Here is a 22053-nt window from a genome sequence, read left to right on the forward strand (position 1 = left end):
ATCTGAAGCGCTCATCAACAAGTGTTCTTTTTGACAGATTTCTGATGTTACAGTAGAAAACGGGTAGTTTTTTCATTGTTTCACTTACTAATCTCATTATGGCAGCTATTCATAGCCCATTTTCATCGCCTTGCAAAGAGAGCGATGCACACAGAAGCATTAGCATATGAAACGTCAGCAAAAACATTTTTACATTACTGCAATTATCTGCAATTACAAAATGAGACTTGGCGTGCTTCTATCCGTGCTATTTTTTTCCTGATTTACTCCCATATACCTGTATATTTATATAGTATATATATATATGTATATAGTATAAAGATAGGCAATTTCCCCAATGGACTGAGTTTATCTAAAGGCACGGCTGCCTGGAGCACCTCACTCTCTTGATACAGACTGACAACCGCCACCCCAGCGGCTCTCACACAGGATCCTGCACTGCCCACACATTTAAGCCCCAGGCTGTACCCAGCCACTACCATCGAGCAGCTTCTTCCCCAGCTGAAATGCAACCAACAATCCAGCAAAGAACTTGCTGAAACAGCGAAGAGCTTTTAGGCCTTTCGAGTAAAAAAGCTGCTCCAAAGGCCAAGGAGGCCCGAGACGCTGCTGCGCACCCCCCTTGCCCTCAGAGGGCACAGCCAGGGAGCCGCGGCGAGCGCCCGGCCGCAGGCAGGCTGAAGCTGAGCCCGGCCCCCGGCCCGCCGGCCCCCACCGCCGCAGCGGCGCCCCCGCGCACGGCCCGGGCCGCACCCGGCGGTAACGGGCACCGGGCACCGGGCACCGCCCCCGCCCCGCGCCTGCGCGCCTGCCGGCGCATGCGCACGTGCCCCGCGCCTCGGCGGAGCGGTGCGAGAGCGCCCCGGCGCCCTGCCCCGGCCTGCCCGCCCGCCGCCCTGTCCCCCTTGCCGGCCGCCGGGCAGCGCCCCTGCTTCGGGCGGGTGAGTAACGGCAGCGGCCCGCGGAGCGCCGGTCCTGGCGGCCCTCCCCGGGCCTCGGCTGCGCCCCGAGCGCCGCTGCCGGCCCCGGCGGCTGGGGAAGGGGCGGCGAGGAGACGGGTCGGGACGGGCGCCGTGACGTAGCCCCCGGGCCCCTCGGGTGTGGGCGCTGCTGGGGCGCTCCGCGGGGCCGGGAGAGGAGGGGAGGGCGCCCGCCCGCGGCCGTTGCCGTTACCGGAGGGTGCGGACGCGCCCCTCGGGCCGTGCCCCCTCGAAGGGCTCTCGCTGCGCCTCCCGCCCGCGGAGGGGCTCGGCTTGCGGCAGGGGCTGCGGCGGGGCTGAGAGCGCCGGCGCTTGGCGCGCCAGGCTTGGAGGAGCGCGTGGGCGCTGGCTCGGGCCGGGGCTCCCTGCGCTGCCGTCGGGCTGTTAGGCCGCCCGGCCCCGCGCCGCGCTGCCCCGGAGGCCGGGAGGGCTGGCCGGGGGCGGCTGCGGGAGGCCGCGCTCGGGTCAGGGCCGGCAGCCCCGCAGGGTTAGGGGTGTGTGCCAGTGGCCTTCCCAAGCAGGAGGACGCTGGCACGTTGAAATCAAATACTCTTCTACGTTAAATACAATTTAATGCTGGAGGCTGGCTCACCACGTTTAGAACAAAGAAGTTGCAGCAGGGTTGGGTTTTGTTCTTGCTGCTATCTTTCTTAAGTTCAAACCCGATTAGTGAGAAATTCATGTTCCCTGTTTTGTGGGTGATAGTTACCCATGTTAGAATGGTCAGATTCCAGTACCCCTTCCTAAATTGGATGGACCGAAAAGAAGCCCTGTATTACTGGAAGTGCTTAAAAATGTGTGTATTTAGCATGTAAGCGCAGCTATAAAGTGTCTGCGTGCCATATGTAATGTCTTCTTCCGTCTTTAATGATTTTCAAGGCTTTTTTAAAAAGTCTTCAGAAAAAGACCTTTCTTATTCAGGCAAGTTTTGGGAAATTTCCCAGTTTTTCTAATACTAGAAATACTCCTGAGGCACTCACCAAGGTGGTCAGCTGCAGTTAATTTTTTTTTATTATTATTATTTGTGTTCCCCAGGCCAGAATGTGCTATATAAATGTGGTGGTTTGGACAGACTCCTGTCAGCCCTTAGGGAAGTTTACTAAAATCTCACCTGGTCAGTCACTTGGGAACCAAAGTAGTGTTTCTGGGTGCACATGTGCACTGTAGCTCTAGAACGAGGGCCTAGCTAGAAGCTTCCGCTCTGTTTAGAGCTGATCTGTTACTTCAGAGTTTTCAGGTTCTTTGAGGTGGGAAATCTTAAGAGAAGCTAAGCTTAGAAAACTTAGCTGAGAAGCTTTGATACTAGCCATGAGCTGTCAACCTCAGTGACTTTAGGATGGTGTTACCCTTGCATCAATAGTCAGGTTTTCAGAGTTCTTTTCTGTATTGCACTTTCATTTCTTACATTTAGGGAACATCAAAACATAAATTACAGTTTTTGCTGGTTCTTACTAAAATAGATACATCTGTTTTATCTGAACATACTTTTTTTGCATTGAGTATTTCTCTTTTGGGATCAGTAAAACTGGAAAAAAACAACCGATGGGTCAGGGTGTTGAAACTAGAGCTACCATATCACCAAAATGATCCAGAGTAAATAAACTCCTTTTGTTTTTCCCTAGCTAAAGAAACATCCATATTCTGGGAAATGGGATGGGAGGAAAAGCTCTGTTGTCATCTGTCCATCTGTATGCTTTTTTCTTCACATAGTGAAAATGACAAGCAGATTTGCCTGCAGGATAAGTTAAAGCTATAAAAAGCAGCAGTGAGGGATGAAAAAACCCCACATCAAAGTATGAGCTTGAATGGGAGAGGTTATCCAGTCTCGTGCTGTTAAGATTGGGGAACAGTTTAGAAACAAATTAATTTGGAACAGGGATAGTCATAGAGGGATGAATGTGCTATTAAGCCTATACAGCAGCTTATAAACAAAAAGTAAAATAGCTGTGTAAGGTTTTTCTGTTGAAGGGGACTGAATGTTCTAGAAATATAGGTTCTACCCTTTCATGGTAAAGCTTCATGCTTTTCTGATGTGTGATGAAGGAAATTGTAGTGTCTGTAATGATAAAAGGAGAAACCAAAAGATATCAATTAACTTCTGTGCTTTCAGTCTGGACCTGAAGGTAACAATTGATCATCTGGAGAATTGCATGTGGTAGTGAAGAGCACATTGAGAGAGCTACCTGAAGATACTGACATCTTCAAGCACCTTTCAGTGGAAAATTTGCCAAAGAACTTTCCAGTATAGAGCGACTGGGTGATTAAAAAATCCCAAGTGTAATGCACAAAGAAAACAATGTTGATTTTACAGTAATGAACTATGAGCACATATTTACCACTCTGGAACTAGATTTAGGGATGGTGATGATAATTCTGTAGTCGGGTGGGCTGAATTGATAGCAGAAATCTTTGGAAAAGGGATAGTGGGCAAAATCTACCAAAAAAAAAAAAAAAGGGGTAAAAGGGTAACTTTATGTCCTGGATGCATGTTGAAAGACACTGGATTCAAATGTGTTCCCTCAGTCTCAGAAAGGAAGGATGTAGTAGAGCTGAAACTGTACAGAAAAGAAACACCTCAAAAATGTTTAAATGTATCCTGTGATAGCGATGCAATATGCAGACTAGACAGACTGGAAATTTCACCAAAGAAAAACTCAGAGCATCTGATAGAAGCAATTAAATCGTTAATGAAGTTGAAAATGTAAATAATAATAGATAGATGAAAACAAATGCTTGCTTACTATCCCTTCTAATTCAAGAACTAGGGGCATCAAATTAAAGTAGCAGGTGATGTCTAAATGGAAGGTGTCCTTTCATATTTTACAAAGAAATGACCTTTTGTTCAGGAGCTCTGATCCACAAATGGCTGAAGAAGCCTAACTATTCTGGTAGAGCGTTGCTCTACATTGGACCTGTTCTTTGCCCATAGGCAGAGACTGGTGATCTGAACTAACTTGTTGTTCCTTCTGACCTGTTACAGACAGATTTATTTTTTTTTTTCTTTTAAAATGTATTCACTAGGCAAGAGAAAGAGTTTGAAATACTTAGATTTTTAGCTGGTACACTAACATGGGTCAACAAACTTGGCGTTAGAATCCAAAAGCTGCTACTAGTTAACAGGACATCATACGAGTCAGAGGAACTGTGTGGGGGGTTTTAATCTGTGTAAAGCTGAAGTTAATCAGGCTTTTTCCTACTGAGAAAGGGAATTGCTGTTAGATACAAATGCACCCAACAGTCCAGGGCAAGATACTGCATAAGCATGTAGGAATGACCAGTGTACTTCAGTAAACTGAAGTCAAATTCTAAAATTTGGATGTCCATGACAGAAATACAAATCACAGCTGTGCTATTTCTAATGGCTTTTGAATCGGAAGCGTATTCTAAGATTTTTTTTCCAGTTCCAAGGATAGACATAACTTCAGGTGGCTGTCTCACATGGCATGTTTGCTCAGTCTGTTTCCCTGGTATTACCATTCTGCTATGGCACTAGCACTGATGAGAGTAATTTATCTGTCACTGTCTCTGAAGAGTAGCTCTAAACAAGATTAAATGACATAATGCAGGCGTTGCCAACCTGTATCTCTTCAACGCAGCTTTTACAGTATAGGTATCAATGCCAGGGCCTAATTATGTAATCATCGAGACTGTCTCCTCAAAACACAAGCCTTTACCATAGGTATCATTTACTTGTTCTAAAAATCTTTTACTTTGATGCTGAGTCTCTCTACAACCATACTAGAGGTTCATAATATGCTGTGGTAGACAAGGGTCTGTCCTGATGCTAGTCAAATTTTAGTAAGCACGTGGCTCATTTTTTAGTACACTTTTATGATAAATGCTCCATTAAAAAATACTTTTGAAACAAAAGCATAGAGGACTAAGGTCAATTTTTGACGCTTCAGAAAAAGCACTTTATGATAATGAAATCTTGATGTCATAGAGGTGGGATTTAGTAGCAGATATGTCAAGCAAAGAATAAAAAGCAACAGTTTCTTATAGGAAAGTCTGAATGGAAGACCTTAAGATCATTCCAATTATAGACATTACAGTCATAAATTCTTTTTTACAGAAGAGATGAGATAAAATAATACTTGCAGAAGTAATTTATCCCTGGCAGTCCTGTATGTTGTGTGATCAACATAGGTAGAATATGGGTTAAAGAAGACTGAACGCATTAATGCATTAGCCAGGTGTATAATACTGTTCCCTTTTAAAAAAATAATAATCGTGACCCTTTAGAAAAACTTCAGTTTTTCTGATCTGAAAACGGAGTTAAACTCCCAGGGATGGGTAGCATGATAGACTAGAAAGAAGACTGAAAAAGTCAGGAAAAATAGTAGAAGTAGTTTGAGTGTATTTGAAGTTAATTTCTTATTAGAAGAAAAATGTTCTGGACTCCAAAAAATCTCTTTGACAGACTTCTAGGATCTTGGATGAATTGTGAGCTACAGACAAAAAACCTGTAATTTGATGTAAACTGATGTGAGAACTGTTAATGAAAAGTCTTAAGTGAAGTACTATAAGCATATATGATGTAAAATCATTTTCCCCTGATAGTAGCTAAAGGTGTCATTTCACAATCCAGTTGGGCAAAATAAGCAGCATAATTTTTGTGCTCTTTCCTTCCCCCATCTGTGCTATTGACTCTTGGCATTAGTGCTGTGATATTCATTCAGCTGAGTCAGCTCTCTAACAAGATGAAAGTTCATAGAGCGGGGTTTTTTTGTTGTTTATTTTTGAGGTGTTAACAGGGTTTTGCTGTTGGAAGTGTACAAGTGACCTTACTGTGAAAACCAGATGTATCCTGGAGGTAACTAAAAGTAGACAGCAGTATGAACAGATTAAGGTTGGAAATGGAAGTGGAATCTCACTTTTTGGCTGTGCCATAATGCTAACCTAATTCAGGCTGTATTGTTAAAAAGCACCTTCTAAAATTCCTTATCTAAAATTATCACAGTTGTAACAAATAGTGTTGTGACAACTGATCGATGTGTTAATGCACTTTAACAGTAGTAAAGACCTTGGTTCTTGGAAATTAAGTTGAGATATACACAGGTCATTTTATAAAGTAAGATTCTAAAATTTGGAGGTCAGTGACAGAAATACAAAATCACAACTGTACTACATCTGATGGCTATTGAATTAGAAATTTATTGTAAGATTTTTCAGTCAGTTTAGTGTTGTCAGTTTTATGCTTTTTCCACATAATTCTGTGGTAACCTATATTTTGTTAATCCTGTTCTCTGGCTCCCTTGTGTTTAATGTTGAACAGGAATTAAAGTAATAGATACAGTAATCAGGCATTCTGTTATACTGATTTTCTTCCGCCTACTTTCAGGGCTCAAATCTTCCTGTATACTATTGGTGGTGTTTTGAACATAGCCCTAGAATTCTACGTGGTGTCACACAGCCGTGACATTGTACTAATGGGCTGCCAGCAGCTAACTTCCAGGCTTTTTGGTTGAGGTACATCCTTAATGCTATGCTGGGTTTTGTTTGCATAATTCAGCAAACAAATCAGAATTTTAGATTTGTAAAGTGGCAAAGCATCATTGTTTCAAGTTTAATTTGCCAGAGTATTTAGTCACTGTATTGGTTAACTAAACACAAAGTGGTTGGTCCAAAGCCAGTAAATAGCTTAGTAAATGAAACCTGTATTCTGAACATAAGCTGTACTTCTGTCATATCCCATTTTGTCCTTTAGTTCTGCTACGTTATTCTCCTTTCATGACTTCAGCTTTTTTTCTTCTGTTTTCTGTGCTATTTCTATTAGACTTGTCAAAGTGTTGTAGTTCTGAAATAATGTAACCAGAATTTCCATTTCATGGGTTTTATTTGCATTAGGAATACAATGAATTTCAAAACTAAAATGTTTTCTGAAACATGCGAGTCCTTGGGGGTAGAGCCTCAGAACCTGACACAGTCTCAACCGCAGAAATGGGGTTTTGTCCATGTCCATCCCCACCCTGCCAAAGATGGTTAGTTATGCAGTCAGTGTATGAGACACATTTGTCTCCGTATTATTTCTGTTATGTAGAAACTTTGTGAAGCATTTCATACTGTTGAATTAAGTAATAAAAATTCTGACTTCAAGTTATTTATCTTTTGATCAGTTGCGGCCAGATTCCTTCTGTTCGGATTCTGAACTATGACATCATGGCAAGATTTCGCAGAAGAACATGCATCATTTTGTTGCTTTTTATTTTGTTTATTTGCTCCATAATGATGGCTTTGAAGACTCTGAGACCTGACAGAGCTGGCTTTGGGGATCCCTTTGGACTTGGTTTGTTGCCTGAGCTTCAACAACGGACGGTGCTCTTAGACAATAAACAGAATTCACTAAATAGGGTTCAAGGAGATACTGTAACGCGTGTCAGTAATTTGCATAGTATCACAGTCAATACTGTGAAAGCATCTATGCCTCCTATAAACAAGCTAGAAGAAGAACTGTCTTCTCCTAACTATAACTTTCACATATTCTACTATAGTTGGTTTGGGAATCCACAGTTTGATGGTAAATATATTCACTGGAACCATCCGTTGTTGCCACACTGGGATCCCAAAATTGCAAACAATTATCCAAAGGGACGGCATAATCCTCCTGAGGACATTGGGGCCAACTTTTATCCTGAACTTGGATCTTACAGTTCCAAAGACCCTTCTGTCATAGAAGCCCACATGAAACAAATGCGTTCAGCTTCAACTGGTAATGAATGTTAACATTTCAGCATGTTGTTCATTTATCCAGCCTTAAATATGTGAATGAACACAACTGACCCGTTCTTCCATTTTTCTATGTAATTCTGGAAATGTCTGAAACAAGGAAATGTGTTTGTATTTCTGAGTTTTAACCCCCAACTGAAACCTGCATCTTCAGAGCTGTCTGATGAGTGTAACAGCACAGAAACATAAGAACCGTATTTGTTATCCTGTAGGTGCACATGTTCCATGAGTTACTGTTAAGCACTGACAACATAACGTAGAAAATAGAGAAACCATTACTAGATACATTGCCTATGTATTTTATCTTTGGGAATGAATCCTTCAGTTTTAAGAACAGGTTTCAGTAAATCATGTTAACATGGTTATGGCTGTTGAAATAGGAGTGGGTTTTGTGTTTTTTTTTTTTTCCCCTGAATTCTCTGTGTGTAATAATTTGTATTAATTCATATGTCAAAGAGCATGTAGGATTATAGCTTTTATACAATACATGTTTTATGCAGTGTATTTATAGGTGTTCTCATTAGCTATGGAAATGTCTAATCCAAACCTTCATGAACTCAGGTATGATAGTTTCAGCGTACCTAATGATAGTTTGTTTCTTTGTCCAAAACTATATTTTTGCTAAAACAAATTGATGTTCCCTTCCTTAAATGAGATACGTAAGAATATTCAATATATTTTGGGTCTCATTCTTTGATGTTGGGCTTTCTGGTCAACTTTTAAAGATGTTCATTATCTTTAAAATAAGCAGACATATAGGCTAATACAAAGCTCTGAACAACCTCTGTAAATGTAGTTGGAGCAAAGTGACCAGAGCTCATAGCATTTTTTAGAGTGCTGTTCACTTTGAATTTAATCACTTTGGTTCACCTAATCATTAAGGTTTTATGTAATTGTTCCCAATAGTGGTGTTTACTTGTATAGTGTTTACTTCTTGCTTATACTTTTCTCCTGGTTTTTAACTTAACCTGTTTTGTACAAGGGTTAACACAAACATAGGAAATTTCTCATCCTTTTCAGTAATACAATAACTATTAACAGGAACACCAGCAACAGTGGGAAGACGGTTGCAGGGAAATCTCAGGTATTACTGACCAGTAAGCACTTTTTTAGTCTTACCTAAAGCAAAATAATGCATGTGATGAAAGCAGAAGAATCTGTGGTGTTTCTCATCCTGTTAATACAAATGTCTGATAAAGCTGAACTGCTGGTGGAAAAGGTGCCAAATACTAGGAAAAATGCTTTGCAAAATTAGGTGGTTGTTTTTTTTTTTTAGTAGCTTGAGTTAGTTTTCCATTCAAAACTCAGCAATGTGAATGAGTAGTTCTTGCTTCCTATGACGTAGTCTTTGTAACACATTACTTCAAATCAAAATCAAAAGTGATTTCTTTTTTCTGCTGTTATTCTAACCTATGGATTTAAGTGCACTTGAATTTGTTCTCTTCTGTCTAGATTTGACCAACATAAATAATGAGCTTTTTTCCCCTCAGGTCATTGTTTCAAATATTGTATATCTTTTTTTAATAAGAATTATGCTTTGTTTGGTTTTTTTTTTTTGTGTACTGTGAGGTTGACTATTTACAGTTTCTTCTTTTTTTCTCTTAGCCAATGTCTAATCCATGACTGGATTTTACATTCTGTAAAATAATAATTTTTCTTCTAGCCATTTTTGAGGCATTATCAAGGATCTTACAACAGGAGAAAAATGTAAGTGGTTCTTTCAGCCAATATTGTGTAATGATCAAAGGTATATAAGAGATTGGAGCAGCAGAAGTCTCATACAATGCTTCATTGTTTTCTTCTTATATTTTACAATTCTTTATTAATTTCCTGATTTTTAACAAATCAATACAACAGTTACTATTCCTCACGTTGCTTGGAGAAATATATGTTTTTTGCACCAGCCTATATTTGTGGTAGTCCAATTTGAAGTTCTCCATTTTTCTTGAATGACAACTTTGGTTTCAACCATGTTTATGCTATTGTTTTTGGCATTGAATCCATCCTTTTTTAGACTCCTGAAGTGGTACATTATATTTTAACTATAGGGAAGCAAATATTAAGTAGTCTTTCTCAGAAGAAGACCAATGCAAACATGAGTTTAGGTTCCTTGACAAACAGTTTGGTCTCCTGAACTTTTCCACGTTTCCTAAACGTGTAGAAGAGGGTCTTGACAGATGTTGTGTTCAGGATACCTTGAGTGTACCTTGAGTTTGTTGCTGCTGTTCTACGTGTCCTTTACAACTTACTCATTTGAATGTTGTCCTTTTCTTTTGTGTGAGATAGAATATAGGGTTATAAAATATAAAATACTGCATTTTTCTTGTGCTTTAGCAGACTTGATTCTCTTTTTGATAAAAATGTGAAGTGTATGCTGAGGGTAGTTGAACTACTTTATGTAGTGAGCTCAAATTTCTGATTTTGAAGTTAGAAGATGATTGTGTATTCACTCTAATTTATGCTTTCTTTGTCATAATTTTGGATTTGTTTGTTTGGAAATTGTTAGTCAGAAATGTTACAGTGTTAGTAACATAGATGGCATTTAAAATATATACTTCCCTATTTCAGTGACCTGATTCGTGTACTTAAATCTTTACCTAGTTAAAAAGAATCTCATTGACTTATTCTTCCATATGTTTTAAATAGTATTGTTAGGAAAATATTCCTACATTGATATTTCATGTATTTCTTTCTGTCTTATCTTCTTCCTGATACCTTTTCCAGCTACACACTTAAAAGGACTAACTTACTTATCTCACAGCATTTTATTTCAGAAGGAAAGGGTTTGGCATTTCTGAGGAAGCCATGTGTTCTTTTGCTTTCATGGAGAGCATCAGGAAAATTTACAGTACAGGGACATTTTATTTGTTGTCATTGTCTTTGACAGGAATAGTAACATCCTTAAATTATTGAGTTACTCAAGCATATTTTTAGGTAATAAATTTAAAAACTAATTTCACATGACTGGAAGGGTAGTTTACACCATAGTAACTTCTTTTAGCAAGAAGGAGGTTGCGAAAATACAGTCACTGTTGTTAGTATGAAATGGTTGTATTATAGTAGAGCCAAAGGTGCAATGCAGTAATATGGTGGGGAATAAAGTTTCATAAAATAAAGAACCTCTTCCATTGCATGCATAGTCGTCATCTTTTGAGTATGTTCTAACCCTATGTATCTTGATATTCTCTGGCTCTGCTGTGGCATAGCTATAATGCCTTAGTTGGGAGCATTCTTCTATTCTTGGTACAACCTGGAGGTTAGGACACTGCTTGAAAAGCGGGAGGGAATGACTTTAAGTGTTAGGCTTGGGACACTGAGTATGGATCTGTTCCTTTGAGGGATGAACTTACCACTGTTTGTTGTCTTTTAAACAGAGAGAGAAGTTAAAATGCATTCTGAGAACACTGAGATCTTGTAATTGCTTAAAAAGTAATTTGAAATTCTTATTTATATTATGTGCACATTTATTCATACGATGTAGCTTTTGCATATAACATTCTCATGAGTTATAATTATTGTTTTAACATACATGTTCTATGTTAAAAAGCATGTTTTAAAACTTAAGTTTCGTATTTTCAGGTGTAATAGTGCTTTCATGGTACCCGCCGGGTATGGCTGATGAAAATGGAGAACCAACTGATGATTTGGTGCCTGTTATTTTGGATTATGCACACAAATATAATCTAAAGGTAAACTATTTTTAAGGTGCATAAAATAAGACTACTTAGGAGAGTAAACCTTGCTAAGAGTTTACTACATTTGACTTGTGGTGTAGAGCAGGGAGGCTCGTCATGTAGCAGTGGCTTCTTTCTGTCTCCTGTTACGCTGCACTTCCTTTGGGTCATAGAATCAGGTGTAAGTGCCCTTTTATCACATTTCAGTGTAATTCAGACCTAAGCAACATTGCCTTATAACTAGAATAAATACCATAATCTGCCTTTTTCTCTGTTTTGGTTCAGATCTAAAGCTTAAAGACTTTTAAGGTATGGTGTGGTGGATTTTTTAATTTATTTTAATTTTTACGAACAGTTTTTAAAATTAGACCATGTTGTTTTCAAATGTGTCTTGGGAGTTGAGGAAAGTATTACATATATCAAAACATTGTGGAATACAGTGATCTATAAACTAAGTAACTTTGAGAAAGAAGAAAGACTAACCTGATTTTTTACGTTAACAGCATAACATGCTGTCCCTGATCATTGAGGTCAGGAGAATAGTATCTATGAGTAATAAAGAAGGATTCAGAAATTCTGGTTTGAATGTATGTCTTTACTCCAGAAGGCATCAGGAATACTTGCCTTGGACATTAAGGTCAGAGAGGTGCTGTTCTGACTTTAGGTTACTCCAGGCATGACAGGATAGAAAGGCTAAATTACTGGCTTCCTGAAATCGGTGAAATATCAAATCAATTAAAGATTATGTGGATTGAGCAGTAGAATGTAAAATCATGGTTTGATTTTGTTTATTTTTAGAGTAACACTGTATTTTACCTTGGGATAAAGAAAACATGCATTGCCTTTAGTCTTGCTAAGTAATAAATTTGAGTTTTTCAATTATCTAAATAGCTGTATATGTTTCATCTCTGAAGGGTGTTGTCTGTACAGGGGGCTAAAAATACAGCCTGTTCGTTTGCTGTGGTTTCAGTTTTTCAGGCATGTTGCAGATTCCCGGAGTAGTTTCCTATTGCTGGCTGTGACTGTAGTTTCTTTGACAAGCAGGAGGAAAGTAGGAAGGTTGCATCAGATACAGAAGTAATTTTGAAACTGTTAAAAATGTGCGTGAATTCCATTATGTGATGTAAGTTGCACATATGTAATAGTAAATTATTAACAAAAAAAAAAGTTTCAGTTCCCCCAAATTTTCAAATCATCTGGTGGAACTTGCTCTTGCCCAAAACAACTTGCTAACATTCAAGTCTCTCAAAGGAGCCAAGGCAAAATGAAATAACCTACCTAAAAAACCACATGTAATACTATGGTAATGATTGGAATCTGGATGGAACTGCTATTATTGCTTGGAATAATTACTGGAATACAGATATTATGTATGGATGCTTCCAGGCAATACTACCTTCACTAATGTTTTTAAATGTTCTTATCCTAGTAAGTTATTACAGTGGAGTGTTAGGAATGTCAGTAGACCAAAACCTACGTATGAAATACTTTCCTATTGTGTCTGCTAAATACAAATCTAAAAGATACATCCTTTTGATTTGCCTGGTTTTGATAGTTGGACATGAAATAGGAAATTACGGTGCTCTTCAACCTGTCCTGTCAGTCCTAGCAATTTAGTCTAACACTGTATTTTTCTTTTAATTTGTACCTACTAGAGATAGATACTAGCTCTACAGTGGAAATCTGCTACTGCTGCAGAGTTCTTGAAGACTTTATTAAATACATTCTGCTCTAAAATTGCTTCTGAAAAACTTAATTGCTTCGATTAATGTAATATATTCTTTCATTCATTTGTATATGTGAAAACAATGGCATTTCTACATTGAAATTACTTCACATGTATAGCTTGAATAATTCCATAAGCTCCAAGCTTGAAATTCAGAGCAGCAGTACATTATATTAGATTTAGTTCAAGAGTTTATTGCTGATGATAAATCTGTAACATTTTAAATTGAAGTTTTCATATCCCGTATCTTAAAATCTATTTTGACACTGAAAACTCTCCTTGGAGAATTATCTGTAGCAAATTTAATACATTGTTTAGAAATCTAATATTAAAATTATTTATTGGTTAATCAGTTGTTTCACATTTGAATAGATGATACTGTATTTTTTTAGTTTCTGCTGTATTTTAAGTTTTCTGAAGCATATTTGCTTGCTGTAACCTCAGGAAAACAGAAAGTGTTTTGTTTTAATGTAAAAAATCTAAATATTTACGCTGTTACCAAACTTCCTTGGATCTGAAGCTTCAATCCTAGCAGTGCAGGAGATGAACTAGGGTTGGATTATTCTCAACGTAACAAAAATGGTTGATTTGTAAAGAACAATATTTAATGTGACTGGTACTTGCTTCATATAATACGCACTGCCCATGTATTTAATAGTATTTTATGTTAGTGTTGCTCTTACTTTGTTTTCATCTTTCAGGTCACTTTTCATATTGAACCTTACAAAGATAGAGATGATCGCAGTATGTACCACAATGTCAAATACATCATTGACAAGTGAGTGCTCTTAGATTGGTTTTCTTTGTGCTTTGTTACATGCTGGTTTAGGGTACTTCTGTGTATTACCTAAAGCTTGGAAGAATATATAAGAATGTGCACTGAGAGAGAAGGAAGGAATACAAAACTGTTCATATTTCAGTGGTACAAAACTCAGTCTGTTTTAGAAATATTGAAGTTGACTTTACCTAGATACTCAAATGTAAATTGCTTTCATTATTCATTAGCATCACAAGTCATGATACTTCAGATTAAAACAGTTAAAAGTATTAGCTACATGATATATAAATTAAACGTATATTTTTATAGTGACAAACAAGCAGCTAGGGCTTTAATGACCTTTAATGATTTTAATTCAGCTTGACAATTTTTTTACATCTACTAGTTGCTTTGTTTATTAATGTTACTTTAACTGTCTTACTTCATACTGAATTAGCAAATTGCCCTTCAGAGAAAACTAATACCTATAGTGCTAGTGCAGTTTGACACTAAGTTACTAAGTCCTAGTAATTTAAAATTCATTATTTAATACTTCAGTAAGTATTTAATACTTCATTGGACTGAAAATGGATATGAATTGCTATGTTTTGAAGCGCATGCACTGTCTTTTTAAATAAGCTTTTAGGAAAAGTCTGCAGCTTGGATTGTAAAACAGTATTTTCCAAACGGCAAATTTTATCTTAATGATACTTGTTTGCTTTATAGATATGGAGGCCATCCAGCCTTTTACAGACATAAGACCAGCACAGGCAGATTTCTTCCCATGTTTTATGTTTATGATTCTTATGTAACAATTCCTGAAATATGGGCAAATCTGTTAACTGTTTCTGGATCCCAGACTATTCGAAATACTCCATATGATGCATTATTCATTGGACTCCTTGTAGAAGAAAGACATAAGCATGACATTCACAGAAGTGGCTTTGACGGTATGTACACGTACTTTGCCACCAATGGCTTCTCCTATGGCTCATCTCATCATAACTGGGCGAGTTTAAAAGCCTTTTGTGATAGTAACAACTTAATGTTTATTCCAAGTGTGGGGCCAGGGTATATTGATACTAGTATCCGACCGTGGAACAACCACAACACCCGTAATCGTGTCAACGGGAAGTACTATGAAACTGCCTTCAGTGCAGCCCTTTTGGTGCGACCAGAAATTATTTCTATTACATCTTTTAATGAATGGCATGAGGGAACTCAGATTGAAAAAGCTATCCCCAAACGGACTGGGCAGGTGGTTTACCTTGATTATAAGCCCCATAAACCAAATGTTTACCTAGACCTTACTCAGAAGTGGTCTGAGAAGTACAGAAAGGAACAAGAACAGTGGCTTATGTGAGCTGTTGCTGCTTCAGTTGTTTCCTAACACGTTGACTACACTGAGAAAGAAGTTGAGAGCTGAAAAATCTTTTATTAAATGTCTTTATTACAGATAAGTTCAAATTATTATGTCTCTTGAATGTATATGTTCTACTACTGAATTTACATTTTGAAGAGTAGAAAGATAAGAATATTGACATTTCTGTCTTATTGGATATTTTAGTTCAAGAATATTCAGGGAAGATGCTGGGGTTTTATTTGGGTTTTGTGTTTTTTTTAAACCTCGTAATTTGCATGCTGAGCTTCCAGAACATCTGCGTGGGATAACTCTACGTGACCAAAGTAGAACAAAAACTTGGCATAGTTATACTTACTTCCTTTATTCTTGTAGTTGTGTTTCTAATCAAAGTGATGCTGTAATCTAATTTTTTATCCTGATAGCTTCTTGCAGGATGCATGTCTGTAATGTGTGGAATAATCTACTTCTGCTATTTTTAATGCTTTGCACACAGGGAGTTCTTGACATATGACTAGCTTGTGGTAAAAACTTTGAAGAGGTATGTGTGATGCAACACTAGTGGGTTTTGTTTAAAAAAAAAAAACAACCCAACAGTATTTGAAAGATTGAGTTCCAAAGAACTGCTGAAAGATTTCTAGTTTACTTCCATTTTTTCTGTTTGGTACATGGTACAGACTTTTGCATGTTACTGGATACTGACCAGTAACATAGTTTTTTCTATGTTACTTTGAATTTTGAAAAAATATTCCTTGAAACTGAGAGTAGAAAAGATATTTTTCAGGGGGAAAAAAAACCCTAATCAGGCAAGAAAACCCGCTTGCATTGTGATATCTTGTCTGCTAATTCACTGCAGGCACAGATCTCGTGTGTTACTTAAAATGTTTAAAGAACCTAGACCTAATATCTTACTAATCCTGCAGTAACTATAATTTTAGGAAATGCTTTTTTCTTTCAGATTTAGGAGCAGTTTGGCTTGGTAGCAATCACAGCAACTCTCCATTAGTTTAACTTGAAATCTAAGATTTCTATTTTTCATATAGTTCATACATTTTTTCCAGGATTCAGTAGAGTAGATACTAAAATGTTACCATTCAGATATCATTCAGCTCCCTACCACCACTACTGTAATACAGTGGTGTGGCTGGAAGTAAGTACTTTCAGACTTAATAATCTCACCTCTCAAATACTGTGATTATTAACTTTTTCTTAATTAAGTTTGAAGGGATCAAGTCACATGGACCTATTTCCTCAGCAATCCTTTTTTTTTTGGTGTTTTCATACAACTTCATAGAAAATTCCTGAACTTTGGAGTTGTAGAAATTGCAGTGTTCTGTTTATTGGGAGCAAAGTGTTTAATCTGTGGCAAAGTGTGTGTGGGGGTGGTTTTTTTTTTTTTCTTTCTTTGGGTTTTTTTTTTTTGTATTTATTATTTGTATGCAAGGTGCTGATCCTGTGGTTTAGCTCATATGCTGGAACTGTTGTGACCACTAGAATTCCATTGATTTCACGGAAATTACACTCCTTACTTGGTTCTCACACTAATCTGTCCATGAAGTTGTAAGGTAGATGTGAGGACTTCTGGTTAAAAAAGAAAACAAATCAAACCAGTATGTTTTTTCCAGAAACCTTTGTCATTCCAAATAAACATAAGCCAGTTGCTACAAATATTTTCTAGAGTCCTTCTGTTATGAAGAAGGTTTGTTTATGTTTCTTTCACTTATTTACAGTTTAATTCTCTTGCCATGTCTCTGCAGTTGTTAAGAGATGGTGTCATATAATGCCCTGAACTGCTTGAAAAAACTGCAGAAATTGGGTGACAGATATATAACCTGGCATGCTGAAGTGCGCCTCTAGAGCTATTGGAATCTTATTAATATATTTTTGTATTATTTTTTCATTTTCCTACTGCGTTTCTGCAAACTTTAAAGTGCTTCTGAAAGAGATGTTTGCTAACACTTATTTTGTTTTACTTATGCTCAGGTGAATAAGCTGAAGTAGATAACAGGTGTGACCAGTCACACCGTGGTGTCTGAGATGTATAAAGCACTTGCTAGACTTTTACCACTTCCAAGTTAACCACTCTCTTTATTAAGGAAACTGATTTATATATTTTTACTATAAATCCCTTAAATAGCTATACATAATTTGGGTTTATAATTTATTACATGATTATGCTTTTACAGCCCAAAGAGCTCATATCTTTATTTTAAATGTGAGGGAATGATTACATTTTTACATACCAATATCCCATATGTTAATAAAAAATCTTCTGAAATCAAATCTTTTGAAAGGACAAGTCTCTCTGTTTTCCCTTTGCTTAAACTTTTGTCATCCACCGGTCTTGTCTCACAGTAGAACTGTCTGAGCACTTTATTAGTCTTGACAACCTTGCACTTACCTTTCAGCTCCTTACTTTCACCTGGTGGCAGTTTGTTTTCTCTGTGACTATAAGAGTTGCTTATTTTGTTACTGTTTATAGAAGCATTTGTGGTAGAGTGTTGTACAACTGAGGTGATCTATCTTGTGTAAAATATCATTTATGGTAACAATGTAATGGATATTCATTACTCTGAAAGACTTCTGTAATTGCAATAAAGCAATCATTTAGCCCTTGCCTTGAAGTGGTATGGACCATGACACACTGGCGTCTAATGGGATCTTCAGAAGAATTTACAGAATTTCTGTAGAAAAGAATGAAAATTAAGTGCCTAGAAATTAACTGCCCCTGAGTACTTACTGTATTTTATGTGCTTGATGTGTTTTAAAATACAAATACGCAGTCTGATGGAGTTTAGAATTTAATTTGAATATCCTGAGAGCTGATGAAATAGCAGCTACTAGAACTACCGCACCTGCCCAGCCAATACTCTGTCTATACTTGGGGCAAATATTAGTGCTACTTCTTGTTATAGGGGATGGAGAATTTTACTGGTGGACTGCTGCTGCAGTCATGAAAGTTTTTGGAAATCTGAGCAAAACCAGGTCTGTGGGTGAGGATTTGTACGAATGCAAAAGAGTAAGGTTGTTACAAGTGCACAGTTGTTGGGGTGAAGGAGGGGGGAAGGTGATTGCCTCAAACTTTACGGTTACAGTTCAAGGAAGAAAAAAAAATCATCTCCAATGTGCAAGCAAAATTGGGAGGTAGGGAAGAATATTTATTATTAATTTCAGATCTGAAATGGAATTTAAGGAATAATCAGATACTGTTTCATTTTGGCTTCACTATTATTTCTTGACTAGTTGAAAAAATATGTAATTATTACTTTTAATTAATTGCATTTGACTCAACTTGTTATAGTATGTTACAGTACTTAGACTGACATACTACATTTATATAGATGAGGCAAGAAACACTATGGGGAGTTTTACTAGAGATCATGCCATGCTACGCCTCTGCAAATATAGAAATATCTGAAGTTATTGATCACGTACTACTGACTGAGTATCCTCAAAGGGGAAATGGGTTTTGAGACAATTAGCAAGTCTTTGTGGTAAAAGAAAACTTCTTTGTAAAAGAAAAGCTATAGGTTCGTTTCTGTTTCTCTCGGTTATGATCAAGTAAATTGTTTCAGTTCTGTGAGCTGTCTCAGAACTGAAGCTTAATACATCTTCTCTGAAATAAGAATTTATATCAAATCGTGTATAGTAGTGCATGTTTCTCAGATCTATAAACTTGTACTGAATTTTGAGGGAAGAATACATGCATATGCTGTTACTATTGTAGTGGCAAGCTATAGATTATTGTGAATGTAGTTTCTGTAGTGATGTTCATTTTTTGTCTAGTGCCTTTCTTTTGAGGTGCCAATGATTTGTCTCTTAAGAGGTTGTTGAAGCAGAAGGGTCTTTAGTGAAGTCAATTTTAGTATAAAACGTGATATGTATACATTCTGCATAGTTTGAATTAAGATGTTTTACACATGGCTCTTGGGTTCTCTAAACATTTCACAAGAACGTTTTCAGCACTGTTGCTAGTAGGAGAATGTATCTCTGAGCACATGAACAAGGATGTACTGTAATTTAGAGCACTTTTTTGGTGAATCTTGTGTATCTAAAAAGAGGAAATAAAGTATTTGCAGGCAAATTATTTACCACTTAAGCTGAAATTCTCTCCCAGTCTTAAGGTATTTTATGAGTATTGGTCCTCATCTTTCTACTTGCTTAAAATAGTGTCAGTATTTCATTATTTTACTTTTGACCAGCATGTTAAATGTTGCATAAACTGCTAAAGTGTTTGTATTTCTAAGACTTCATAGTTATAATACTCAGTAAAGGGACTCTACAAGATTATTGGCACTGTAGAAAAGCCCGATATGAATTTGGTATTGTATAGGTATGATTTTGTGGTGAATGGATAGTGTATCTTTGCTGTGTCATGGAAATGAATTTAAAAACGTATATTTCTTTTAATACCCTACCTGGCTGGGGCAGAGATGCATTTACTTACATGAATATATATTGTGTGTGTGCACGTGTGTCTATTTATGTATGTTATATATGTGCATATAACTGAAGTAAATATTTTTAAGTACTATATAATTGTATTAAAATTACAGGCTGGATTCTGCTGCTTTTAAGTAAGCAATGTTTTTAATTCCCTATGATGTTTACAAAAAAAAAAATCTAGTTACTTATGTATGAATACTTTAATGAACAATAAATAATGCCTAAAAAGTGTGATGTGTGCGATTTTTTTAATAATACCGGTTCAGAAAGTAATTTTTACTTCTCTATTACAATATATGTGTAGAACTTAGACTGACAACAGGTTTGTCACAGTGTTTTTAAACAGACGGTGCTGAAGTTTTTAGGCCTGTCTGTATACAACTTACTAGGTTACTAAGTGAGTTCACTAGTGCGTAGTGTTGCAGGTATCTTTGAGTCCCTGGTATTTTGACAAAGTAAACCTGAAGTTTACAGTTCATATGGAAGTTTAAGAGGGATGGGTGCACAAATAATTAGCCTTGCAGGGGAATGATTTACAACTAAATACTACAGTGGGGTCAAAAAAGTATTTGTTGCATTCTGGTATTATATTGTGTTATTCAGGTATAAAAACTCTATAAGGTAAGGGTTGCCTTTTTATTTAAGTTTCACAGAAATGTGAGATTACCTTCTTGGAATTTGAAAAATATGTCTCGTTATTCCAAGCAAACTAACTACATAGGTAAGAAGGCAATTATAAGTTTATTCCCACACACAGCCAGTACTGTGTATTTCTGTATATGAATGAAAAGTATTTTAAAGTGTTGAATAATGTCATCATTTCATATTTCCTTTGTGTGTCACATTGCAAGTGACTCTTCCTTGTAATTAAGGTAGAATATATTGCTCCACAGTGCAAATGAATTCCTGAAATCAGGAAATGCAACAGGTAGTCAACACAAGGTGTACTTGAAATTCGAACTTATGCATGTACCTGTAATTGACACTTGAGGGGACTGAAGTACTTCTGCATTTTAGTAGGTAAAATATCTCCTAGGGTATTTTGTGTCACTTCGTGTGAATTAAGTAGAAGAAAGAGAGAGAGATAACAATGAAACAGTATTTATTACCTTTTTCATTTATCTAATCTGATAACTTTCTATACAGTATATGGAATGTATATTCAGTAAATTCTTTGAAAGATAAGGAAGACTACAGTCATGTTTGTTTTCTTCAGGTGCGCGGTGTAGATAAAAGAAACAGTAATGCAACAAAAAGAACCTGTAGCTTTTGGTTTTTAAACTTCAGTCACATTTAAAATAATATTGTGGAAATAATGGAATACCCAGAAGTTTAATACAATAAAATCTGGAAAAATTAATTCCCTGACCCACTTTACTGGTAGATTTGAAGTAAAAATATATTGCATCTGTCATAATTGTTTCAGTATTTTATAAATAAAGGTACGGTCTTTAAGCTGGAGTCAAGAAAGTAGATACTTATGTTACCATACAGTGTGATGGTCTTACTGAAAGCGGTGAGAATTCTTTTCTGTATGTTCCATTATTGCTGATTGTCGTGTTTTTACCCCATCTGGTGACTAAGTACCATGCAGCTGCCAGCTGACATCTCCCCCATCCCTGGTGGGATGAGGAGGAGAATGGGGGCCAGGTGGGTGGGAGGGGTGTAGATAAAACCCATGGGTTGAAATAAGAACAGTTTAATAATTGAAATAAAATAATAATAATAACAATATAATTGTAATGAAAAGGGAGACCAAAAAAGAGAGGAATAAAACCCAAGAGAAACCAGTGTTGGACAAAACAATTGCCCACTACCTGCTGACTGATGCCCAGCCAGTGCCTGAACAGCGACTGGCAGCCCCCGGCCAACTCCCCCCGGTTTATATACCAACCATGGCATTCTATGGTATGGAACACCCCTTTGGCCGGTTCGGGTCAGCTGTCCTGGCCCTGCTCCCTCCGGCTTCTCATGCCCCCGCTCACTGGCAGAGCATGGGAAACTGGAAAATCCTTGACTTGGGGTAAGCACTACTGAGCAACAACTGAAACATCGGTGTGTTACCAACATTATTCTCATGCTAAATCCAAAACACAGCACTGTACCAGCGACCAGGAATAAATAACTGTCCCAACTGAAATCAGGACACTACTATTCAAAGCTGGCTCAGCACATGCAAAAATGGAGACTTTTTGCAGAACTAATTCTGATCTTAGAATATATGTATGCAAATGTATGCTTTTTTTTTTTTTTTGCGATTTCTACATGAAAAATATAACTGCCCTTGTATCTAAAAAAAACCCAAACAACTGCTGCAGTTTTAAGCAGTTCCTGAATCTGTTCCTGTCAGCATTCATGGGGTGATCCAGAATGACGCTCGATCC

General features: G+C 37.4%; 1 protein-coding gene across 1 annotated transcript; it reads left to right on the forward strand.

The window, feature by feature from the left end:
* Window positions 1-860: 860 nt before the first annotated feature.
* On the forward strand, window positions 861-19900 carry MANEA (mannosidase endo-alpha). The gene is made up of 5 exons (XM_037391821.1): window positions 861-941; window positions 7097-7689; window positions 11286-11395; window positions 13808-13884; window positions 14590-19900. Exons 2-5 carry the CDS (start codon window positions 7140-7142, stop codon window positions 15224-15226), a joined length of 1374 nt encoding a protein of 457 aa, XP_037247718.1. The 5' UTR covers window positions 861-941; window positions 7097-7139; the 3' UTR covers window positions 15227-19900.
* Window positions 19901-22053: the final 2153 nt, after the last annotated feature.

The sequence above is a fragment of the Falco rusticolus genome, chromosome 6 (assembly GCF_015220075.1).
Source record: "Falco rusticolus isolate bFalRus1 chromosome 6, bFalRus1.pri, whole genome shotgun sequence".
NCBI lineage: Eukaryota > Metazoa > Chordata > Aves > Falconiformes > Falconidae > Falco > Falco rusticolus.